At 45.3% G+C, this 13,002-nt stretch overlaps 1 protein-coding gene across 4 annotated transcripts; it reads right to left on the minus strand.

Moving 5' to 3' along the window:
* Positions 1 to 674: 674 nt before the first annotated feature.
* On the minus strand, positions 675 to 5,086 carry LOC118123183 (matrix Gla protein). Of its 4 annotated transcripts, none has more exons than XM_035180384.2 (5): positions 4,963 to 5,086; positions 1,998 to 2,085; positions 1,842 to 1,871; positions 1,544 to 1,649; positions 675 to 1,251 (listed from the first exon to the last, which is right to left on the minus strand). In XM_035180384.2, the coding sequence occupies exons 1-5, from the start codon at positions 5,044 to 5,046 to the stop codon at positions 1,095 to 1,097; spliced, it is 465 nt and encodes a 154-aa protein (XP_035036275.1). In that variant the 5' UTR covers positions 5,047 to 5,086; the 3' UTR covers positions 675 to 1,094. The 4 variants fall into 4 exon arrangements, with proteins under 4 accessions (XP_035036275.1, XP_035036276.1, XP_035036277.1 ...); XM_035180385.2 differs by having other exon boundaries at positions 1,998 to 2,082; positions 4,963 to 5,075; XM_035180386.2 differs by lacking the exon at positions 4,963 to 5,086 and adding an exon at positions 3,445 to 3,521 and having other exon boundaries at positions 1,998 to 2,082.
* Between the last annotated feature and the right edge of the window lie 7,916 nt (positions 5,087 to 13,002).

The following is a 13,002-nucleotide window of genomic DNA, read 5'->3' on the forward strand; positions in this document are numbered from 1 at the left end:
GTATCTCGTAACCTCCGTCCCTTAAGCTGTGAACCACTGGACTGAATCTGCTACCTAACTGTAAATAGGAGTTCAAATTAGCTTCAGCGGGCAAAACTTTAATTTACATTTACATCAGAATTAACGATCTAATAAAAATCATATTTGATATATCACTCAGGTGACATTTTACTGCACAGCAAGCACTTCAAAGTAGGACTTTGAACTCTTACTTCCACCATCACCTCAACTTTCCACCAGCTACAACTACAAAATGCTGCTTGTGCATTGATGCATCAGTGTTTTTCCTTAAAAACAAGGAGTTAACTGTTTGATATTTCTAGTATAATTTGCTGAAAACTTTTTATGGGGGGGAGAACAAGCATTAAAGTAAGTGTTGCTAAACCAATTTACTACAAATCAATTTTCTGTGAAGTCCAATCTTAAGTAATGTTCCAGGCCGCTCTCACATTCCATTCTGTTGATCTCCTTTTGGAAAACAAGTAGGAAAAATACTTTTGTGTAATATCTACACCCCCCCCTCGTCTCTTACGGAGATTATCCATCTCGTCTGAGGAGCCACAGACGACGGACCGACACTATCATTGTCAACATCTGCCACTCATTTCAAAAACTGGCACCAAAACCCGAATGTTCTCACAGAACTTTGTGGCGAAGAACTTGCACAAACAGGATTTAGAGAAAAACCCAGTGAAGGGGATTTTATTTCATGTATTTATTTCCAAAGCAGTGGGAATAATCACTGACAGCAGTGCTGGCCTGGATAAGTAGGCAGATAACGTAAGAAAAGGTTAGTGGAAAGTGAGCAAAACACTTCGAGCAAATCATCACGCAAAGCACATAAATGCTGGGAAGGTGTGATAATAAGGGATTAAAGTTATCCTGAGATTACACAAGAGATGGGCCATGAATTTCTACACGGGTATAATGACGAGTTGTCATGAGACGGATACCTCAGTGTTTAGAAAATGTGTTTTTTACTCCACATCCAGACGAGGCCGCACACACTACACACAGTATATAAAAGTAGTGATACATTGATTTCTGGATGATGATGTTGACGATGCTGCACTTGTCAGACCGACACTTGGAGTTTAGTATCGACGGGTGGCAGCCGGTCTCTGGGGCTGAGTCCCGGAGGCGAAGTACCTCTGGTAGGCCTGCTGGGAGCCGTGGCGATAGGCGTAGTAGCGGCAGGGAGAGTAGTCCTCGCAGGTCTCTGCACGCTGCTCCGCCGGAGACTTGTACTTCCTGGACAGGGAGGAGGGGAGGGTGGAGGTGTCAGATGTCACCAATGAAACAGACAGTGGCTTGTGTTTTGTTTAATATCACAAACTTAAATCGGTCGAGCATTAATCTCCAGCTTCAGGCTCCCTGTGTTTGTTTTCAAGCATGTGGGAATGTTTAATGCTCTAATTAGGCTTTGTCTCAATGGTTCAATCCTGTGGCTTCTCTCGCCTGCTGCAGTGTGGTTTTCCATTGGCATTAGATACAGGAAGTGATTTGCGCTCCGTGTGCATGTCTGTGGTCGTGTGTGTTTTACCTCATGCGGTTGTAATTGTTGAGGCCGTGCCCTCGGGGCTGGTTGTACACGTTGCCCCCCTGCGATGAGATGAAGGAGTTGGCTCGGCTCGGAGGCACAAACAAATCTGGAACCGCAAAAAACTTTACTAGACAGATATCCCTCGTTGAATTGTGTCAGGCGTGGAGTGGAGGACGGGGGTGTGTGTTAGCAAAGGGTGAAGTGAGGATTAAACACATCAAACTGTGGAGCAGGCTGAGTCAGGTGTGTTAGAAGTGCATGCATGTTTTTCCGTGAACGAGAGACAACATTTAATCACCTTCAATGGACTCTGTGCTTTCATGAGACTCTATGGGGAAAAACATGGAATCGGGTTAAGCATAAAAATGATGAATCACTGTCCAACTCGGACGTATTAGAGGTTATAAATGAGCGAGAGCCGGGTGAGGATGTCAGGGGGGGGGCGGATCTGTACCGTAGCAGAGGCACACAGACGCCACTGCACAGAGCGCCAGAAACTGAAGGAGGCTCCTCATCCTGGGGCTTGTTTGTCCGCCTGTCTGCTGGAGGAGAGAGGAGAGAGGAGGTGTTTCAGTAAGACCTGTCAGCACCAAAAACAAGCGTCAGATTTGGGCAAAGAGGGAGAAGTACGAGTTCAAAGGAACTAGGGGAATTGGCCCAGACGTCTCAGAACCTGTGGGCAAACAACCACAAGCAGAGATAGATGTCGGCTGAAAGTCTCTATATCTGTGCTTGTGGTTCTGTGCATGCAGCCGGAGACACACTCTCCTGTATGTATGTATATATATATACATGTACGTGTTTCATCTGAATTCATCTGTGTGACAAACCTAAAGATTAAGATCACGAGAGATGAGACTGAAAACAAGCTTTGTGTGTTTTCTTCACACACACACACACACACACTCAGCAGCTGGAAGAAGAAGAAGTTGTGGCTGAGAATCGTTGTGTCGCTGCCAACTAATCCAAACGCACTTATGTCTAATGCAGGGAGATTGAGTGTAATTACGAAGAAGCAGGTCTGATCTACACATACGCCCTCGCACTGCACATGCACACATTTGCACATGTATGACTTTGGGTAAGGTGTGCGACACCTGTACAAACAGCCAACGCCAGATGTTTCAAACACACACAGACACACACAAACACACACGCAGTATTCACATGCCTGCAGTGCATGAAAGCTTTCATCCCCATCTTCTGTTTGTGGGATTTGGACGAGACGCCGTTTCAGCGCACCTACTTTTTTTCTCACCATCAATAGCTGCATTCATGACACATATATATAAGCACACGCACACAAATCCGTGACACATGCTCACTCACACACACACACACACACACACACACACACTCACACACTCACAACATCTACATCAGGGCCCTCAGGCGTATCTTGGCTTCAAGTGGAACCAGTGGGCACAGACATAGCAAAGTCTGGGGCCCGAGGTTCAGAGAGAAACGGCCAAAGACTGACACAGCTGTATAAGTGTGTGTGTGTGTGTGTGTGTGTGTGTGTGTGTGTGTGTGTGGTGTGTGAGAGAGGTGCTGACAACAGCGTCTCCAGAGTTTTACACCATCACAGTCTTTGGGGTCCTGGTGGGTTTCGCAGCGTTCCTCCCTCCAGACAGAATGTGCACTGGAAAAAAGTCACTGGAATGATGCTGGTGCACGGAGCCAAGCCGAGGCTCCACACTCTTCACAGAACTCTAACAGGCCCACACTACTGGATGAAGCATTCCACCAAAAAAAACATTTTCAACATGCATCTGAGAAACCTCATAGAGAAAATGAGCAGCGACAGCAGAAACTTGTTCAGTGGCTGTAAACTTCTTCTTCTTCTTCTGCCTCTCACCTGCCACTGACTGTAAAAAGTCCATTTGCTTTCATGCACTTACCGTGACAAGATAATTATGAAAGTCTTGGAAATATCTCTCCCGGGGAATATTTTCTAATTCCTGGGAGCAGGGCTTTTATACTCACCTCATTTCCCCCCACCCCTTCATTTTCTAACCCACCGACTCCCTCCCCCCACCTCCCCTTTAGCCCTCGCCCTCTCTCCTCCCCTCTCCTTCTATCAGCCCTCTCTTCTCCAACACTTAATCGTAACCGTGGGCATTAGCTCACTCTCTCTCTCTCTCTCCCTCACTCTCTCCCTCTCTCTCTCTCTCTCTCTCTCTCTGAGCCTTCGCCAAAGAAGCCCGGCAGCGTAGGTGACGGGGAGAAAAACAAGCAGGGGGTGAGCGGAGGCCTGGCACAGGGACGTCTCACCTCATCGCAGGTACACGAGAATATTTGCTGCCGTTTGCCAGCATGGCAGCAAATATATGAGAAAAACATCCAGCACGCAGACGAAAGTGGGACGGAGCGTTTTCACCCCTGAACGTCTGAGAAACAAGAAACACTACAACACTCGAACTGGTTATAAGCAGCTTATAAACATTTGATAGATGATTGTGGAGGAGGCTGATTCAACAGATAATGAATATGACAAGAAAGTGAAACACAGTTTTTCTGATATATGAAAATGTCTTTCAGGCCCTGACCTGCGTCTTTCAGGGTGAAAATCATAGACTGTACATAAAGATGTAGTGTCTCCATCACCACCTGGTGGCTGGCTGCAGTATAGGTCATAACCCCTGCCATGTTAATGGTTGGGACATGGACCAAACTAGAAAGTCAATTGTAAGTAGTTCTTTACACACTGATGTCATTTTTCCGTCAAATTTGGTTTTAATTCGTTATTTGATGCTATAGAAACGGGTGAAACATCATGATTGACAGCTGAGACTGACCCACGATTGGTCGAGCTGGTGTTTTTACGACCTCAAAACCAAAACTCCATCTCCTGATCGTTACCGCGCAGACTCTGACTCCAAATGTGCACGATGGCAGCGTTCAAATCTGGAAGTGGAGACGTGTCGTCCATCTTTATTTACATTATTCTCTGCACTGTAAAACCATCATGGAGGAATCTTTTAAAATGTCTTTTTCTGAAACACAAACAGAGATGAGTGGTTCTGACTTTGTTATCTCAGTTGAATGAAAGTCCTGCGGAGAGTTCACTCCTTACGTTCCTGAAAAGAAATATGATCAGCGTGTTAACAGATTTCCCAGCATGCATTGTTTGAGGAAGAATACAAGACAAGATCTGGTTTGAAGACATCGTGAAGCAGCGTGGGATCATGGGAGTTGTTGTGTCTTCAGCAGACTCAGACGCAAAACATGATCACCGATGAGGTAACGTATTAAAGTTTGACTTACTGTACGTTTAGTCACGCTTACTCACGTTATGCGTTACATTAAAAACTCGCCAATTGGCCAGCAGAGTGTTTTTCCTTTTTCCTACGTCCTTAAAGCAGATGTTAAAAGACGACCAGGGAAAAACATCATTATTCAAAGTTCTGTTAACTCACAGTTTTTGATGCATCAGGGGAACTTGCATTATTAAGCTGCACCGACTTGAATCTGTAAATGTGAGCGTGACTGAGGTTAATCATTCGCTACACATGCTTCACTTCAGCAGACACATTAAAGAACATGCAGCCGCGAGACGGAGCAACAGCCATCTGGTGTCGTATATCTGAGCGTTACATAACGCCACATCACGTTTGGCTCCGCGAATAGCTGTGCGCGAGGGCAGACTTTCACCAACAGTAAACAAAACCTGAATAGCAGCACGGTGTATGGCAGCAGCCGGCGGAACTCAGACAGAAAGATAAACATTAAGACAGACATAGAGATGGAGATAAAACCCCCGTGGACAGATAGGAGGGAGGCCAGGGGGGTGGGGGTGTGAGCTCAGGATCCAGAGGGAGAGAGATGGAGTCTGACGGAGACGAGACTGAGAAGAAAGCACATGTTGTTGCAGCCCTGGATGTTTTTGGCACACGGGGCTGCAGACATACTCAGTGATGTGGTTATATTAGGCCGTTGGCACATATCCACAGACGTGCACCAACACAAAGGAGGAAAGCAAAGATGCAAGAGAGGGGTCGGCTTCCTCCAGATTTGATTTACGAGTGGACAGCGTCATTTAAGCATTTGTACCTAAACTTAGACGCAGACGTGAGAGGTGGATGAGAGGAGGTGGAGACGGTGATTGAATGGAAAACTATAGTCAAATGCATAATGTTTTTAATCCCTCTGCTCCCAGTGCTCTTATTCTCTCGGTTTTTATTTATATCCTCTCTCTCTCTCTCTCTGCTCCTCTGTAAAGTCGTATTCCTGCTGCACCTCCGGTTCTTATTCTCACTCCTTCTCATGCAATTAACGTCCCGTGCTCCTGAGAAATGTTACGAATGCACCACGGAGACGTTTTGTTTCATAACCGTGTGGCAGATGAGTGAGAAATGAGAAACAGGATGGGTCATGGTCGTGGCCTGCGGGAAGCATCTGGTTTGATTTGGTGATAGCGGCGACGAGGAGAACGTAGGAGGAAGAGACGGGCGGAAGATTGCACCAACTGACGGGAAGGAAAGAAAGAGCTTTGGGCGGGAGAAATCCAGGCTCAGGTAAAAAAATTGCAGGAAAGAGCATGAATTTCATAACGAGGGCACAACCACAAATGTGTTAACTGTCCAAATAATGTCTGCAAAAACACGTATCTGACCAGTTTGGGCAGGATTGAGTTTCCCTGGGTGGTGGAGCAGGTGTACCTCAGGCTGCTCTGCGGACAAACTCAGTCCAACAACAACAACAACAACAGAAGAAAAGGAAAAGTTCAGCTTTAATTGGCGAGGTCAGATTTGTTTCCCCGGCTTATTTTCTAAACGGGTGAGTCACTGTAATATTCTATCTGAAAACAGTGGACGCGTTAAGGAGTGAGTGACTCAGAGGGAGCCGGTGAAAACATCGTGCGACCATGTAAGCTCATTCCTTGGCTCCGGCGGCCCGTGGGCTGGAGGAGGATCCGGCCAGACTGGATGAAGGACAGACATTACTCAGGACCCTGCTCCGAGCCTCTGATGCCTCTGTTGTCCTGCGGCTGTGAATTCTGCCATGTGAACGCCAAGAAGACCTCGTGTAGATTTATGGGTTCTGGCGCGTTGGTTCTGAAGATCTTTTTGTTGTTGTTGTTGCACTTGATGTTGAGATTCAAATCTGTGGATGTTTTTATTTTTCTTTCAGTTGAAATGAAAAGTTTTCTGTCTTTTTTACATGATCAGCAGAAAACCCTTGGATAAACAAGCACCACTTGTTTTATCAGGCTGAACCTCACCTCGCCTTCCTCCACGCCCGCCGCATATCTGGTTGCACTGATCAGAAATACGGAGAACAAAAGGTAATTCATGAAACTTCCAGGAAACCTGACGCACCGGGGAACTTATTTGAGAGATTGGGGGGAAAGAGTTACAGAGAATATAAAAGTCAGCCTGTTCAGTTTCAAAGTGACCTCTCTCCAACTTGGAGTTTCTCCCTCAGGAGCAGGTTTAAAAGTTTTGGGACATTTTCTTGCACTAGTTAGATGATTTGTTTGTTGTTTGATCGTACAGACTTTTCCGTCTGTACGATAAATATGAAGCTTGTTGTTTGGGACTGTTTGAAAATTCCTGAGGCGGGGAGAAGGGGCGGAGTTTCCTCTTGTATCATAAGTAATTTCTCCCAAAAAAACCCCACCAAAAACAAATTTAAATTCACATTACCTGACAACACCCCCACAGTCTAATGTATGAGCAGACCTTTATCTCAGTTTAGCCTAAACACTGAAAACAGCTGTTCCTGGACCTGAAATGGAAAAACTCCCAAACTCTCTGTCTCATATCTTTCTGATCTAATCTGTACCAAAACAATTCTCTGCTTCACGAGAGTTGTTCAGGACAAAGTGGAGAAGAACTCGCATCGACCCCGATCAGACACTTTGACCGATCATGACCACGAAGAAGAACTTCTACTGTGACGATCGCTGAAGGAACACGAGTCCTGCTGTTACATGAAGTGGTTCTGGATTAGTTAATCCCCCCTCAGTGTTTACACGAGTGACTCATTGAATTTATAAACCCTCATCATCCTCGTCTCCACTCCAGACCTGGCGCCAGGATGATGGGGGATTTAATCATGCAACACCCCCAGAAATATAAAACACTCACATTGAACTAGAGGAGGCTGGAATCTCCTGATTTCAGGGGCAAGGCCATTTGGTCTTGAGTGGAATAAACGGATTTGGCGTTTATTACCTTTCCGAATAAATGAGGAGGAAAGAAACAGAAATGTCATGAAATAATATTATTCAACTTTAATAACTCTGTGTAGCAGGCTTTAAAACAACATCCACTTCTCCCTCATTCAAATTTTCAGAAACCGTAGATATGTAAATATTTTGTTTCAGAAGTTAAAGGTACAATATTTAACTCCGATCGCTCAAATCTTCGTGACGGCACTGAGGCGCAAATCATGTCCACGGATGAGGTAACGTGTTAAAGCTTTATTCACGTTAAAGCAGCTTTCAGACCTGCACTGAACTCAGGATAATCTCCTGACATTCTCCGGAGCGTCTGAACGTGAGAACGCTAATCTCTGAGCGAGTGGGCGCATTGATGACGCAAAGTGAATACAAATATCTCCGGATGAAAAAGATGCACGCAGAAGAGGCCGATGTTGAGGTTGGAGAGATCTTCATATCGTATCTCCAGTGGAGTGAAGCTTAAGGATTGAACTGCAGGAACACGAGCCCCTCGTCTGTATTTCACACCTGAAGACTGAGCTCCACAGAGAAGCTGCTGCAGAGTCTCACTTCTCTCCCTCCTGCAGCCGACCCTGTTATTACGCAGGGAACACATAAACACACATAATCCCAATTAGGAAATCGTTTGTCTCAATATGAGCGATCAAGTTGAATCTCGCATCATTTTGAGTTTAATCTCAGAGTTTGGTTCTAATCCTGCACGGTGCAGGATCTGGGCTTTGGGACGTGAGCTGTTCAATTTAAAGTCTAAGTGAGTTAAGCATGTCTTCAGCGTGTTGATCGTCGGGTTCAATTGAGGAGACTTCACTGTGTGTGTGTGTGTGTGTGTGTGTGTGTGTGTGTGTGTGTGTGTGTGTGCGTGTTGCCGCTCAGTATAACCTGCTTCTATTTCTCACGAGAGCTTCATCCAACTCTATCGTTTCATGTTGTGTTTACTTTGGTGCCTCGAGCCAACTCCAACAAACTGTCCTGCAGAACATGTGACCAGCTCCCCCCCCTGACAGAAATCTCTCTCTCACACACACACACACACACACACACACACACACACACACACACACTCACACATCAGTTAACATTCACAAACACACAAACACAAACAAGCAGCCACAGATCACGAGAGGCCAACGAGTTCAACAATATGAAGGAACAGCCGGAGCCAGCTCTTCCTTGTGAGATCGGCCGACCAGGAATTGCCCCCGCCAGCATCCTCACATGATTGTTATGCTCGACCACAAACACGCTGCCGCTGCCACAATCTGCTCATCTATACATAACTATCTGCTCTGCACCTTCTCTCTTTGCATTCTTCTGTCTCTTTCCCCTCATGAAGTCCCTCATTCCTCTTTTCCCTCGTTTCTTATCATCAATCACTCTCCGTCCCTCCGTCCCTCCGTCCCTCCATCCCTCCATCCCTCCGTCCCTCCGTCCCTCCATCCCTCCATCCGTCCATTTGTTTGGTTTAACTGAGCCGTGCAGTTCTCTCCTCTGCTGTTCTGCATCTTTTCCTCTTGGCCTCACACTCCTGCTAATTATCCAAATCCTCGGATTCCACATCAGCTCTTTTTGTTGTTTTTTTCTAAACTTAAACTTTACAGCTGGACTTCAAGCTGACGCTGCACGAGCACACAGAGTATATAAAAGTATATAAACGTATAGAGAAGAATGTAAACATCCACACATGGCTGTAAACTGCATGTACATGAATATATTTACTTCATCTATAAACTGTATGGATATGTATATATTTACTTTACTTATCTATATAGCCTCAGTTCGAAGGTTTGGTCACAGAAGCGTTAAAACAATAAAATTTTGTGGCAGATTCAGTTCATTCCAATGAAAAAGCCACAAGTAGTTAATTTATTTACAGGCTCAGTAAATCTGAATTATTTGTTTTCATGTTGAGTTCAACTTGGATGAAGTTGGAATTTCAAATTCACGACTTTGACCAGAAATGAAGCAGAAAGTGACTCCGAACCTGTCGTAGCTTATTAGCATGAAAAAGAGGAATGAACGGCACGTTTAGATGGTTAAAGGTTAAAGGTCAAAGGTCAAAGGTCGAGTTTGCTTTGACTTTACATTAAAACACTGTTTCTGTTCTTGTGAATTCAACATTTCCGGAAAACCTCGAGGAAACGTTCTGTTGGAATCAAGAATCACATGATTTTCAGGGAAATTCTTCAAATGTTGGACTCAATTTTTAACTGATTCGATTTCCATGGTCAAAAGTCAAACGTCCCAGTGACTCAAACTGGTTGACTGACACATTTAATTCTAGTTTTACCTTTTACAACAACTCTTCATTGAGGGAAACATGGTTCATTTTAAACAGAGTTCGGCTCAGGACAGACAAAAATAAGAAGAAATGAGATCTGCAGGTTAATACTTTCTAGACCTTCATCATTCCTTAGTCGCCTCACCTCCCCTCCTCCCCCTCCTCCTCCTCCTCCCCTAACATAACGACCCCCATCTCCTCTCGTGTCTGATTCCTTTCTCTCTATCAGTTTTCTCTCTCTCTCTCTCGCTCCATCCCTCCATCTTTCCTCTCTCTCTCTCTGCGGTTGTGTAATCACATGTACGCAGCCACCAACGCAACCGGCCGAGCAGTGAACCAGCGCCTGTAACCGACTGGGGACACGAAGGCAGGAGCGACGGGGACGAGCGGCTGCACCCGGCGACCCCTTCGGCTTCTTTCAGACTCACTTAACTGTCTCAGCTGTCATTTTATTTTTAGGATTGGTAGAAAAAGAAAAAAAAGGTCCAAACCCCGACAGAGGAGCTGTATCCCTGGATGACCGTGGACACGACGGACGGTTGCATCGTCACGTTTCTCCAGGTCGAGGGACTTTACTCTGACGTCCCGTGTCACTGAGGATGGATTTTAAACGTATTTCACTGGTGTTTAAGTCTCTTAATGGCGAAGCAGCCTCGCACATTTCTGATTGTTGATGGAAGTGCGTTCCCGACCTCAGGTCTCCTCCTGCCAGCTTGTTAAATATCCCAAAAATGAAGTACAAAAAGTTTGCGCTGCTACGCACCAACGTTTTGGAACAAACTCCCACCACATATCAGACAAGCTTCTTCTGTTGAGAGTTTTAACAAACAACTTATTTCCATCTTACTTATAATTAATTTGATCTTTTTTTTTTACCACCAGTGCCTTTATATGAAACTTATCTTTATACGTTTTACTAGTTTTATACTTTTACCCTAAGTTTAGTTTCATTGCTGACTTGTTCTTATTGATCCATCTTATTTCACGTCTTTGATTTTATGAGCTGCAATATTTATATGAAAGGTGCAGTATAAATAAAGTTTATTATTATGATTATTATGATTATTATTGTTAGTAGTAGTAGTAGCGTGGCAAGAAATACTTTTACCTAAGAAAATAAAGTTACTTCCTCTACCACTAGGGTTTCTTATGGGTCAGGTGGTGAGACAGCGACTCCAGTCGGAGGCTCGTGTTGTCGTCTGCTCACTTGTGATCAAAACTCAATCAAAGATCGAATCCAGATGTGACTTTTGACCCAATAGGTGATAAACCAAATCACTTAGAGGTTTGCACATGTGGAATAAAACATCTACTCACATCATGTCGTGTTTATCAGCACAAACACACTGAGCATCTAGAGCCCAGATGATGCAGGAGACCGACGTCCACTGAGTTCAATACCCACAAGCTTGCAAGTGTGTGTGATGCTGAGACATATATATATATAGACCATATATATATATATATATAGATATAAAGACATCAGTGTGAAACCCTCTTTCTTCCTCTGGGCCTCAGCTACTGAACAAGAAGGTTTGAGCTCTGCTGAGTGACACTCATCTGCCCCCTGCTGGTGTGAAAGAGGGATGACCCCACTGTGGAATAATGATGCTTCAACAAACTCTATTTTTTGTTTCCTTCTGATTTTCACATGTTGTTCAAGAGACTGATTACAAACTGAATTATGTATTAAATATATACGATGAAAACAACTATACGGGCCTTTAATCTCCTCTCGTCTCTTCTTCTCTCCTCTGCCTTCCTCTTCCTCTTTTGTCCTCTCCTCTCTTCATTCTCTTGTCTCCTCTTCTCTCCTATCCTCTCCTCACTTCCTCCTCTACCTGTTCTGTTCTGTCCTCTCCTCTCCTCTCTTTTCCTCCTCCGTCCTCTCCTCTTGTCTCCTCTCTTTCCTCCTCTGTCCTCTCCTCTCCTCTCTTCCTCCTCTTGTCTCCTCTCTTCTCCTCTTCTGTCCTCTCCTCTTCTTCTCCTCTCTTTCCTCCTCTGTCCTCTCCTCTCCTCTCTTCCTCCTCTTGTCTCCTCTCTTTTCCTCTTCTGTCCTCTCCTCTTCTTCCTCTTCCTCTCTTCTTCTCCCCTCCACTCGTCTTTCTCTCCCCTCCCTCTTCTGTCCTCTCCTCTCCTCATCCTCCTGTCTCCTCTCTTTTCTTCCTCTGTCCTCTCCTCTCCTCTGTCATCTCCTCTCGTCTCCCCTCCTCTGTCCTCTCCTCCTTCCTCTCCTCCTCCTCTGTCCTCTCCTCCTCTCGTCTCCCCCTCCTCTGTCCTCTCCTCCCCTCTGAATACATATATTGATACTAAGCTCTGACAATTAGCTCCATGAAAGCGTCTCCTCATGGAAGCCCTTTGGAGAGACGGTTCCTCGGGGTCTTTTCCACGTCTCTGGACTTTAATGTTATTAAGCTGAACGAGCGTCTCTCAGTGAGTCCGTCTCTCTGGAGCTTCTGACCTCCCCCTGACTGCAGGAGAGCCGCCAGCAAACACTGCTAATGAGATATTAGCCCTGACGGTGAAAACTCGGGAGGGGGCGGAAAGAACTATTCCCTCGTCTCCTCTCTTCTCCTCTGCAAACTCCTCCTCACTCTGTTCTGTCCTCCTCTTTCTCGTCGTTCCGCTCTGTCTTTCTCTCGCCCCCCCCCATCCCTCTCTTCATCCTTTCACCACTTTCCTCACACAGTCTTCCTTTGTTATGATGTGTGTGCACGTTGCAGCAGTGTGTGTGTGTGTGTGTTTGAGGGACTAAAGTGAAACCTCCACCTTTGGTAAAGAGGAGGCTGTTCAGCGTGTTGCATTCGAAACTAAAGAAACTGCAGCGGATCTGTGTCTGACACATCTAACACACTGCACAGACACACACACGTGGACACACACATGAGCACACTGCACACTGGTTACACACTGATCTGGAAACTGATGTTATTTTTTGACTTTTTTTTCATCCTCAGGTTTTCATGAGGAGTCACATTGTGGTGAAGCAGCAGG

This window comes from Hippoglossus stenolepis, chromosome 16 (genome assembly GCF_022539355.2).
Source record: "Hippoglossus stenolepis isolate QCI-W04-F060 chromosome 16, HSTE1.2, whole genome shotgun sequence".
Taxonomy (NCBI): Eukaryota; Metazoa; Chordata; class Actinopteri; order Pleuronectiformes; family Pleuronectidae; genus Hippoglossus; species Hippoglossus stenolepis.

What these genes read in the sequence shown, in the direction of transcription:
- LOC118123183 (XM_035180384.2), bottom strand. Translation starts at nt 5,046, where the DNA reads ATGATTAACCTCAGTCACGCTCACATTTACAGATTCAAGTCGGTGCAG. An exon ending in GTCTGTGTGCCTCTGCTACG is followed by an intron (nt 1,872 to 1,997) that starts GTACAGATCCGC and finishes TTTTCCCCATAG; the next exon opens with AGTCTCATGAAAGCACAGAG. An exon ending in AACAATTACAACCGCATGAG is followed by an intron (nt 1,252 to 1,543) that starts GTAAAACACACA and finishes CTCCCTGTCCAG; the next exon opens with GAAGTACAAGTCTCCGGCGG.